The 13,051-nt window shown below is 35.9% G+C and overlaps 1 protein-coding gene across 3 annotated transcripts in view; it reads left to right on the top strand.

Moving 5' to 3' along the window:
* Positions 1-13,051, top strand: part of ccdc9b (coiled-coil domain containing 9B) — a 54,092-nt gene that overhangs the window by 15,069 nt on the left and 25,972 nt on the right. For all 3 annotated transcript variants that reach the window (XM_069193319.1, XM_015350914.2, XM_069193320.1), the window contains 2 exons: positions 18-167; positions 3,401-3,475. In XM_069193319.1, coding sequence (XP_069049420.1) covers positions 18-167; positions 3,401-3,475 — 225 coding nt within the window. The remainder of the gene's footprint in view (positions 1-17; positions 168-3,400; positions 3,476-13,051) is intronic.

The raw sequence follows: 13,051 nt of genomic DNA, 5'->3' as shown, positions 1-13,051 counted from the left end.
TCTTTGTTTGAAACCAGGGCAAAAGAATTGTAAGTGAGAAAATGTCGCAAAACAGGACCACCAGCCCTGTTGGCCTGAAAGGCTTTTTTGAGGAAGAAGAGAACAAAGAGTCAGCTGGGACAGGAAGACAGATCCCTTTCTCCAAGGCACTGGACAACAAGGTTAAGGTGTGAACTTTAAAAAAAAGTTTTTTTTTAGACATGCTGTTACTAACCATGGTGAGCAGTGTTAGTTAGTAACAAGTTAATGCCGTCATTTCTTATAAAGTATAATTTGTGCTATACTGGCAAGTCAAATCATCAGTTCTTTAAATGGGCCCCACAAGTTGGTCAAATAATTACTCATAAATAAAATTGTCATATATTTGTGTCCCGCAAGTCTTATTTTGACCTTTTGTTTACTTGTTTTTTGTTGTATCCCTGGTGATACCCCCTCCCTTTTTGCTATCCCCTGACAGTTTTATAGGCTGCCTACTGACAGTGCCACTGGTTCTTCTCTATCTGTCTGTCCTTTCTCTTACAGTGAAACTGCTTTGTACAGATTACAGATGTCTTGAAGTCTCAAGTCTCTAGTCTTGAGTCTAGGGGTGCACCGCGCACTTTCTGTATTGATTCCAAAAGCTTTTTGACATAAAGATGAGTTAAAAAATAGGCTTGTCAATCCAGACTATTTTGTTCACAGCACATGTGCAATTTAACAGTAGAGCTAAGTGGTTGTTCTGGGGTATATACAAACCAGTGCTCACCAGCCATAAATATATCCCATCAGTGCTTTCAGTGTTGCACTAAACAAATTGTGCTTGATGCTTAATGAGACTGTTGGGAAAAGCATATAATTTCTCTCATGTTCATTTCTACTGCACAGAGGCGTTCGTGAGTATATCACCTGCTGTTCTTTTTATCGCTGCACATGCTATTGACAAAACAAAATAGCATAAATGTATTTTATATCATTACAGTCCCTAATATACCACAAAGGGTTCCAGAAATCTAAACTTTTGTGACAGTTTCCTTTTATTTAAGGTTTGAAAGCATCTACGCCAGCTACAAAACAACTCTACACTGTTCTTTACCAAAGATGTCTCAGTATTAAACCCTGAAACATTTTATTTAGATTGTCACTTTGAAGATTTAAAATTGTAGACTATATCTCAAAAATTAATTTTATTAAAAAAGCACACAACACAAGATATTCAAGTACATTGAATATCCTAATGCATTTATTTACATTATTTTTTAATAATGTATTTATTTGAATAAGAAATTTAATTTTCCTCCATTAAACAGCATTTGCACACATGCCGTAATTATTATTCTAGTACATCTTAGCACATCTTAGTAAGAATATTTGTGTTAGTAGTACAGTATTTGTGCATGTATTCCAAATCACCTGTTTGCATGACCGACATTGCATCTCCAATTACAGTACTGAGCATTCAAAATAACAACCAAATGTGAACCTCCATGGTTCTAAAGAGACTGAAATAATTCCTCTAGTGCGCATTACTCCAGGGCACTACCTGCCTCTGCTGGGTGCTGTCTCCTAATTGTCACGGGATGGCAACACTGCCATTTCAGACTAAGCAGACTGTGTTAATGGAAAACGGGCTGGTGCCATTTGCTTCTATATTTTTAGCAAGCCCTACCTCTGAATCTGTTCTTTTCCAGTACATTGTTTGCCTCTAATAATGAAAAGAATTATTTAATCTAATTAACATTTTGCAGCGTTTGTTCTGAATCGCTTCATTATGCGACAGAGAGGACTAGATTGGCAGAGCGCCAGGGATCTCATAGAATGGCTTTGTGTGTTTCTGAACAAAAGATAGTGGCGCTGTGACAAAAGGAATATCACAATAAATCATTCTTGGGGACTGCAATTAACTGCGGCGGGCTCAATTGCATACTGTTCGTAGAGCTGTTAAAACAAGTCTGCTAATCTCACATTTTCACATTTTCTGGTGCTGCTCTTTTCTCACAGATCTGCCAGAACAGGAAATTAGGCCGACACCTTGTGATGTTTTCCAGTCATTGCATAGAAAATGGGGCCAAACTTTTTTTTCTATTTTAAGATGCCCATTTTTTACAGTTGAAAGCAAAATACTCATAAAGCTGACCCTAGCAAGCAACATTTTCCACTGGTCATGTGTTGTGAGGTGATTCTTTGTAATATTATTTAGATGGACCACTAGGGCTGGTTTCACATGTTAGGATTGATGATAGTTCTGTTTATTTAAAATAACATGTGGGTTGATCATGAGTACTGCTGATCAGGTTCTGTGGAACCCCTGCATAGTGTTTCTGTTATTTTTAATCAGATGAATGTTGCATTCATCAGTGAATCATTCTGTAAGTATTTAAAAAAATAACAATTTCATTTAAATATTTAGAAAGAAACATCTCTTAGGAGGAGGAATATTAAATATTTACAATCCAGACGTCTCATTAAGATGTTTTTTTGTAGTCTTCAAATTATCATTCGTGCAATTTGTTTTGTATGCCACTCATCAGGAAATATAAGAAGTCAATTTCAGTATTGCATTCAATCTATTTTCTTAAGCTAGGTATCGTAAATGGAGAAATGAAAGCTGTCTAGGTTGTCTGGGTTTTTCATCACAGGAGGGCAGTCTTGAGCTCTGTATGGAATACTTTTCACTGCATGTTTACTGTGTCTGGTTCTTATGCAATACGACAGTGTTGTGTTTGGTTAAGAAAAGTGGATAGTCAGAATGTTGAGAGAACCGTTATTCTTTCAGTAAAAAATATTATTTCATTATTTCAGTTATCCTAAGAAGAAAGTGAATGACGTATTTATTTTTAGAAGCATTCTCTATGACAAGCCCATAGATCTTGTGAATAGAGGAAGTTCTGAGAATTTATAGTATTGGGTTGTTTGTTTCCAGTCACCTTGCACAGAATTGTTCTTCACCTCATTATCAGATATTGTACTCTGTCTTATACAGACATTGTTTTGCTTATTCATTTTGATCTTTGTTCTATAGTTCAGTGTTGCTGACTGACATTTAGCTTTTGTTTTATACATAACTATAATTTATTGGAGTATAAAAGGAAAACTTTATATATAATTACTGTATAAGTAGAATGTATCCAAAATGAAAGAGTTACATAGAAAAAAAGTATTTTTGTTATGCAGTTTCTACTCTGCTGCTATTAGAAAAAAAATATTTTGTTTTAATTCTGTCTTCAACAATACATTTTCATTTTCTGTTAGACTTTTCTGACGAATTATTGAATCATTCATATCTTGAGTCAGTTATGGCTTGTTATGCTAATATTATTATCCCTATTTGTTTCTGATATTTGTTTAGTAATAGCCTTGTGTGTTTACATTATTCCCTTGTCTAACAGGATTATTTTTCTGTTTTTAATATTTATGTCCGAAGGAGGAAGAAAGACAGGATTTTGAAAATCTAATTGATGAGACTGAGTGGCTTGCAGAGTGTGACCCTTATTTTCAGGTAAGAACCTGATTAAAATGTTAGTTTCTCTCTGTGATGTAAAGTGTTTTTCTTGCCAAAGTGTGAAATAATGGGGTTACATTCAAACTAAAATAAATACATTTACTGAATCTAGCACACTGAAACATGTCTCAATCCCTTAGTTTCTGCATTGTCAGGAATTGAGATGCAAGTCTGTGGAGTATAATCGTAGCCTTTTCTGGAAACAATGAAGTCATCATGTGCTGTAGGATATAAAGCAGAGCCAGTACATGACTTAGTCTGATGGAAGTCTTTTGTGTAATTACTGTCTGGACTGTGTGTGCAAAGATGCAATGAGATTCCAGTAATACAAATTATTAAAACAATTATGAAAGTTATAGTTTGTTAAGAACACTTAAGGGTAATTTTTATCAAGAAAACTGGGGAACTAATGAAAAATAACACATGGATATTCCTTGATCAATTTGCTTGATCAAATTCCTTTGCTCATTTTAAACTTTTATTATGTACAGTATATATTGGAATTAAAGCTTTGCAAAAGAGGAATCTGAGCTACAGTAGATGTACTAAAGTTTGTACTTGACATGAGAATTTGGGATGCCTCTGGAGTGTCAGCCTGAACAAGATAAAAATAGTGTTATGCTGATTTTGGAAAATGTTTTGTAAACACTGCCTCAGGCCAGAATGATCTTTGGCATTCAACAGTATAACTCTGAATGTGACAATTCTTTCATTTGGTTATTGCATTATATGGCACCTTGCAAAAGTATTACGATTCTTGCATTGTTTTCACATTTTGTTGCGTTAAAGCTTGCAAACTGTGAAGTAGCAAATTATATTTGTTATACTGCATACACAACCACAATTGCATAGCTATTCAAACCCTTTGCTGTGGCAAACAAAATTAATTTAATTGCACAAAATCAACTTAAATGCCACCTAATTAAGCTGAGAAACCGCTTTTGTAATAATAATTGTTCACAGGATTTCAAAATACAGACACGTACTGTACTGTATATACAACTTTGTAGGGTCCTTCAGTCAGGTAGTGCATTTCAAGCATATACAGTATTTAACCATGAAGACTAAGGCAATTTCAAAACAACTTAAAGATAAGGTTGTGTAAAGGCACCGATCAGAAGACTCATACAAAAACATTTCAAAGCCTAGTAATGTCTCTTTGAGCATGGTTATGTCAATCATTAAGAAGTATTAGACACCCACATACAGTACTGTCTAGATCCGGCTGTCCTTCTGAACTAAGCAGCTGGACTTTGAGGAAACTGGTTAGAAATGCAACTGTGAGGTCAACATTGACTTTGAAAGAGTTACAGAGTCAAGTGGCTGAAACAAGAGAAAGTTGTCCTTGGGTCAGCAATGTCCCAGTCATTCTACAAAGTTGACTAAGTAGAAAACCTGAAATCTGAAATCCCAAATGTACTGTAGCTTGCAACAAACTACTTAAGTGACCATGAACCAGTTAAGTGATACTATAAACATGGCAAAGGGTCTTGTGGTCAGACAAGATAAACTTTTTGTTCTAATGCAAAGTGTTACATCTGACACAAACCCAAAATAGTGCACACAGTGACACAGTCAGCATCAACACTACTGTCTAACGTGGTAGTACAGCCTTGAGTTATCGTTCAGCTTCTTATTAGCAGGAAATAGGAAGTTTGTGAAGACTGATGGGAACATATATTAGATTAACCAAGTTAGTGGCAAATCTTAGAGGAATACCTGCTTCACATTTAAAACAGGGCCAAAAATTCATCTTTCTGCAGAGCAATGATCTAAAGCACAAGACTAAAACAGAAGTAGCCTAACAATAAGAAAGTGAATGTCAATGAGTGGACCAGTGTAAGTCCTATCAGTAAAAATCAGTAAAAAGATTTGAAAAGTGCTGTCCATCAGTGATCCTCAAATAACCTGAGAGAGCTTGAGTAAATGTTCCCAGAAAAATGGACAAATATTGAGAGGAGGGATGGGAATACTTCTGCAATCTACATGTTTCTATGTTTCAGTTTTTTTTTTCCATTTTAGATTTTGCTGACATTTACCTTAGCTTATCTTCCCCTTAGAAATCTTCCATGTATTCCATTCTGGTTTTGAATAAAATAATATATTGTAACAAAATGCATACTGTATGTATCATTTTGTAAATTTGTAAAAATGGGACACATAGGAGGGGTTTGAATACTTTTGCACTTCCAGCCTTTTAAATTTTTTGTAAAACTTTGGGCACTAGTACAATTAAGAGTCAACAGTTTTTTACAGTTTTATTTTTTTTCTAATCTGAAGTGTTTGTGTATTGGTTAAAACTAAAAAATGAAACCCTGTTTCTAAGTTGCAGAAAAAAGATTATTAAAAATACTCAGATGTTTCAATCAGAAAATGCTGATGTTTAACCACAATCAACTGATAATAAACATCCAGTAAAAAGGAACACCTGCTTTGTCTATTGTAGAGACAATCCAATTAACAAAAAATCCTGGATCATAGTTGATTAGCAGAATCAAATTGTTCTAAGAATCACTGCAATAAACCTGTCTTAATTAACAGCTGTACTTATCGGTAAGGTGTGCACTGTGCCTGATTGATGGGAGTGGTCCTTACAGGTTATGATGTTAGTAGAGAAGGTGTTAGTGAGATGAAAAACTAAAAAAAAGAATCATCTGAAGATTAGGAGGCATAAGTGTATTAATTGTGGAATAAATTAGTTTGATTATTTAACATCACACTTTAAAGGCACATGAACAAGACAGACCTCAGAGGAAAATAAACCTACTGTACAAACGGAATTTACACCTCTGGTACTTTATTAATTACAACAATAAATTCCATCTGTTTCCACAGTGGTACATAATTTCTTTATCACAATTTAGCTTTTCTCTAGAATGTTATGGCACTAATAAGATTTTCCTTAAATTGTTAGTACATACACAATATACAAACATATTTTTGGTCTCTTATTGAGCCACTGAATTAACTTGCTTGCCAAGCTGTGTAACACTAGTCTTCTTTTCCATGTGTTCAACAGCTGTAATGTTATTCCCAAAAGAGAAAACTGAAAGTGTTAATTGATCAGAGATTTTACTTAGTCCTTAGCGATTTACAGTACTTGGATAACACCTTAGTAGTCCCCTGTTTCCACTGTCCCTCAGCACTAATGAAAAAAAAACAGCATTGTGAACAGACGCTGTGTCTTAATGATTACTGCTATGGAGTGTCATGCAGGATGTCGTCTCCTGTTAATGTGAACCACGTTTGTAACCACCTCTGAACAAAACAACATCCCCCTTTCTCAGTCGCGTGCCAATTAGCAGCTTGTTACTGAATCACCTGAACTTGCATACAGTGAAGGCAATAATAATGGGATAAAAAAGAAACAGCACAGGTGTAGCAAGCACTGTGGAAGAAAGAGTCATTATGGATCAGTTTAATGAAACTCAGGAGGATACATAGAAACTGCTGAATTTCTATAACCCCTCCCCCCACTTCAAAAGTGCCTGTCTTTTTCTTTTTTGTCTTCAATGTAATGAAAACAAAAAACAAAGCTAACTGTTTTATATATTTTTCAGAATATAATCACTTGACAACCCTTGCAGTCAAGGATAATAACCTTCAGTGTAGAGGCCAATCCAGGATAGACAGGCTCTGTTGCAGTATCTGGTTCACAACATTTTCTTCCTCCTTTGCAGTCTTCTGTTATCGTCATATGATTTTGCAGAGATCCTGTAACACTCTTTCTCCTTTGTACACAATCCAGGACAAATGTCTCCCAGACATTAATGTCATAATTTAGCCCAGAGAACAATGTTTACTTTGGTAGTCTGTAGCTGGATGTCTGGACAACATGGCCAGCTCAGCAAAGTTGATGTTTACATTCCTTGTCTCAAAGCTTGCTGTGTTTAATTACAAGATTACAGTAGGTTCATCTGCCCTTTGACTATATTTGAAATATTTTCTGAAGGTAACTTTGATATACTTCTCATATGCTTTTCAAGAGCCTTGAAGTATCTTCTGTACATTGTTCATGGCATACTGTAGCTCTATTGGGCAGCCAGACAAAAGCAGTACTTGCACAGTTGAGGGTACACTGGATCTTATCATCAAGATGATGAAGACTGTTTGTGAGGGATGATGTCTGAAGTACAGTCCGGGAATTGCTCAGCATTATCCAGAGTCTCCTTGTGAAACTGAATTGTTTTGATTGGGAGTTTACTGAATGAGGATTGGAGGATGGCGCTTCTTTGTTAGGTGGTTTTTCCATGAATTCTCAGACTATAGATGGTTTTGGTGGCACTGGAATACTGGATCTCTTCCACCCTCTGTTCTTCATGTCACAGTTGCTCCTTTGAACCTCTGCTTTGACTCACTGGTGTTTCTTTAGTTTGGAAATGCTGTCATTCTGTCAGGAAAAAAAAAAGGCTTTGCACATGTAGTTAATCAACTCATGTATCTCCTTGTCATCCACATCAAACCAGGCCTGATGTTTGCTGAACAAACATGATTTTTGTTAGGCTTTCCCACTGTTGTTGATTGAAACTTGTTTGTCTTTTATTGGAAGTCACTAATGGGAAAGGTCTCCCTTGACTACAGTAGCTCCTTGAGTCTTTTAATGCTTATCTTACTGTCAGCATTGCTCCTGATGCAGGTGATAAGGTAGTGTTTTCAGTCCTGGGCATGAATACTGTTGGTCTTGAGCTAGTGCTTAGGATATAGGATTTTGTATGATTTCATGTGCTAGCTCTCTTCTGATGAAATAAGGTGTTTTGATGGTAAATCCACGTTCTGTTGATTTGGTCAGGATGAGGATGCCATTAAAATCAGATTATTACATCTTCTCAGATTCACTGTATATTATTAAATATATATACAATATATTAGTGTTAACTGAAAATATAGTATAAATTATTGGTACTAGGCGCTGATGAATTGATGAGTCTTAAATTGATTACTGTCAATCAAATGCTTGGGGTGTAGCATTTCATCCATAATTTTACAGAGTAGCTTTTGTACTTTATATCTTATTGTACTTTGCTTCAGTATACAACTTCTACTCATCATGAGCTTACTGATATGTAAGTTACAGATCTGTTTTTTTATAAGGAAGAGTTGTTTATAATTCTGAAGTCACCAAACAATTTAACATTGATTTATTAATTTTAAAATTTGACTTGAAAAGGAGAATTTCCCAGTGATTCTGCAAGAGAAATCCTAAAACTACAGCTTCTGCTAATCAGCAAAAGATTAGAATGAACTGAGATCTCTAACCAGTCTTTAGTATCTTATCCTTTGTGATCTAGATATTTTAACAAAAACAAGTGAAACATAATATAACATTTTCAGGCAAAGAGCATAATTTATATGAAGGATTCTCAAACTGGCAAAGCAGAAAAGACAGGAGTCGAAGTATTTCTGTCTATTTTACCACAAAAAACAACAACAAATGCTACATTTTGCCATACATTGTTGAAACGGCATCAGCCATCTTTCTCCTTTGTTTACGATTGCTTCTATGCTTTTCTTCCTTGCAGCTCCTTCTTTTGGGAAACAGTACATATTTGTTTGGGATTCTTATGTCTTGTATGTGCTATACTGTACCTACAGTATAGTGCTGCACCTGTGAGACTTCAGTAATTAAACAACAAAAGGGCTTGGCGCAGTCAAATCTCATAGGTTTTAGATGATCATTAGGCCGAGGTATCATTTCTCAAAGTGAAATCCAGCAAGAGACAAGCTGTAGTTACCTCTGCATTTAACTGTTTATGATAAAACTGTATTACATACTGTAGTTTTTGATAGTGTACAGACCACAGTGCTCTTTAAATGAGGTTCATGGGTTAAAGCATGTTTGTTGTAATATTCACTAGTACACAAATACAACTATGATATTGTGAATGCTATAATACTTCAGTCACAAAGGTGTCTTTTGTAGTTATGTATATGTAGAATTGTGTTTGTGTTTCTAATTTTTAAGATGTGACTGTAGCGTTGTCTGTTGACACTTCCCTCTAATATAAGTCATTCTAAGGACAATTTGCATTTAAATAGCAGTTGAGAGCTATGCCAGTACAGATATACCTCTGAATGTGGCCAAACATTAGGAAACCCTGATGATAGGCCAAAAGCTAATGCAGACAATGTATGAGATTCTTCCCACTGAAGAGTTCAGTCATTATACTGTACAAAGGCATATGTCAACAGCTTTTAGACTTAAAAAAGCTACCTTATTCAAATGTCCTACTTGTGACCAGTATACAGTATATTGCACTGTTCAGTAATCGTATCCCAAAACTTAGTCAGATCAAAAGTTGTAAGGAAACCAGATTTAATGGGTAATCACTTTTAATTGTGTCATTTAAAGTCCAACTAGACTAGATTTTGGTTTGGGGAGCATTTCAAAATATGATGACTGCTCAGTTGAAACCCTAGGGTCAGGGTTAGCATTCCCACACTACTTAGACAATTTTTACGCTCAGCATGGGATTTTGGGGACCAAGTCAGTTTTAGGATGAGTGATTAGCTCCTATATCCAACTTTTTTTTTCGGAGACATTTTCTACTTGTTTAAAAGAGTATAACATTACTTACAGACCAACTGCCATTAATAGAAGCATTGCAAACTGCTGAATCTTATTTTGATGATCATAGAGATGGATAACATGGATGGATGCATATGGATATTTGGGAGAAAAGAGAGTAACACATTATGGCATTTGGAAAAACAAGGTATTTTATGCTGGATTTAATTCTATATTCTATATTCCTAATTAGGCAAGCTGAATTACTGTTAGATAATAGAGCCTACCCTTCCCACATTTACTGGTTGGAAAAGAGAGATTACAATCCAATGTCAAGTTAGAATTTGGTACTGACCAGAGTTTTGGCCGTTTTGTTCTCGTAACTTGAAGGTCACAGATTGTAAACTTTTCTGAAGAACGTATCTCAGAAGAAAAGGTGGCATTGCAATATGCAAGTGTCATATGATGACTGCTTCACAGCACGAGTGTGTTCTTTTAGCTGACTTTAATTATGTTATTATGAGGTGCTGGTGGCTCTGTGGGTGGAACTCTCACCTTCAGAGCAAGAGATCACAGCTTATACTACTATTAACGAAAATCAACTGGATGTCTTCCTGTTACAGCTCAAGCACCTTACAGGGGATTACGGTGAATGCCATATGCAGAAAATAATCTATTGACCTTTGTAGCATGAGGACAGAGTAAATTAGCTTAATGCATCATTTAATGTTTGCTCCTTGAATTGGACCTTTTTTAATATCCTTTTTTCCCTAATTTTACAGAAACACGACTTTTGAAAATCCAGTTATTAATTTAATAGAAATTTCACCTTTGTAATTTCAATGATTAAGGACACGTGGTAAATATTAGCAACAGAATATAATGTAAAATGCAAAAAAAAAGTTTTAAATACATCAACAAATACATTTATGGCTACAAAAAAAATCTTACTGAGAAGCAAGAACTGTTAAAAATATGCACACAAAACTATTACAGTAAAATTAATCAATTTCAATGTATTTAGTTTCTTGATTTTGTTTGCTGATTCAGTGGCATGTGGTCAGCATTACTGCATTTCTTTCCCTTTTTTGGAAAGGGGGAAGGGGTCAAGAGTGTTTTCTTTGTCAAGGGGATCTGTAACCTATGCTGGCTACATTACCTCTACAGAACCAAATAAGTACATTAGGTTGAATGACCTTTGTGGTGTTCTTCTGACTCTGTTTTCGTATTTTTTTTAACAGAAGTGGCATGCTCTGTCTAATCTAAATCTCTTTAGAAATCTGGTATTCCAGATTACAGTTGAATATACTGTAGTAAATGCCTTGTTTCTGTCACGATCGTTACTCCTCCTCTTAAGGGCGCTCCAGCCCTTCCTCGTTCTGTCCCTTTCCCCACACCTGTTCCTTATTCCAGCCCCTCTTTAGTTCCACCTTTAAAGCCAGACGCAGGCGATTGCTCGGGGCTTCTCATTGATTTCCGTGTCGTGAGAGCCCGGGGGTCTTGCCGCGTCTGGCTCCGTTATGGTTTTAGTTTCCTGTTCCTGTTTCCTTGCCCCGCCGGTCCCGACCCGGTTCTGGTTTTAACTACGGATGGATCCCCTGGTCTTGGACTAAACCTCCCGTCTTGGATTCCCCCTCTGGATTTACACTTGGATTGTTCGCCCTGGATTCACTCCCCCCGGACACTAGCACTGCATGGACACGCCCCCCTGTCTCCTGACCGACTCCTGCATGATATTTTGCCCTATTGTTTCTTCACCTTTTTGGATTGTGTCGCCCGCATAGGGCCCGGAAAGAACTGTTCCGGACAGTTTCCTGCACATTATCCACATACAAAAGTTATGACTGTGACTACTCATCATCATAACCTATTTTATGCTTTCACACACTATTATATTGATGACAGCTGTACTGTACTGTATGTAATTGTACAGAAACACCATTTTTTATGGAGCTGATACTACTCCAACTGATAGTGGAACATTGCTTCAGAATGATTTCACAGCAGAAACAGTCAAGGATATGTCTTAAAACCTACCAACCCACAGTGCACTGCTTTGTCATGTTTATATTGAGAGTGCTTTGCTGTAGCAAGACTTCTGTGATTCACTGTCTGTGCTATAGTAGATTGTATTTACAAAGAGGTAAAGAGGTGCATCTTACAGCAGGAAGAGACAGAATACATTTTTTACTCATAATTATTTTTCAGTTACTTTTATCCACATTTTTAAATGTTTGTAATTCTAACATTAGTGCAAAAATGTTTGTAGCCACAAAACATATAATGGAGAATTAAAAGGAAATGTTAATACCTTACTTTATAATGTAATATTATAGCCACTTGTATACAGTACTGTGTCATATCTCTAGAGCCACATAACTTCGTTTTTTACAAAGTTAACAATCACTTTTTGATATTCATTGCATTTATAGTATTTTATACTTGCTTTTCATTAGAGATAGCAATTGTTCTTACTATGAATTCTGTAGCGCCTGTCACAGTTTTTGGTTAATTGTGTTTTAAAATACAGCTTAGTGATGAAGATTGCTCTTTTTGGTCTTGTAAAGCCTTGCAAAAAAAATCTAGTTACTGCTTATTTGGAAAAAGTGCTTGATTACACTGAAATAACATTATAAAATGGAAGTTTTGTAAATTGCTGGAATTACACTTATCAATGTGGTAGAGAGTTAAATATGCATTTTATCTCTGGAAAACACCGTATCCATTTTCTTCTCTTAAACTAATTAGTAGTGATCACGGGCTTTGGATTTTGTATTTCCATTATGTCTTGGATCTGATGGAAGAGTAAAGTGCAGAGCTTAGAAAATGTGACAGTGCCCATCCTTGTTTGGAGTTGCTAGACAGTCTGACAGCACTTCTGTTCTATTATAATGTCTCTCTGTATCCTGACAGAAGAGAGGACATTAAAGACATGGCCATATCTGCTAGTTAGAATCTGGTAATGGATGTTTAAATGAGGCATGCAGGAAGCCTGAGCTGCTGTTTGTATGGATGCTGAATTGTAATTTAGGAGAAGAAACAAAGGTGCAACCTATGCATTTTTGATA

The sequence above is a fragment of the Lepisosteus oculatus genome, chromosome 8, assembly GCF_040954835.1.
Source record: "Lepisosteus oculatus isolate fLepOcu1 chromosome 8, fLepOcu1.hap2, whole genome shotgun sequence".
NCBI classification, from domain to species: Eukaryota; Metazoa; Chordata; class Actinopteri; order Semionotiformes; family Lepisosteidae; genus Lepisosteus; species Lepisosteus oculatus.
This window is presented reverse-complemented; position numbering and strand designations above follow the sequence as displayed.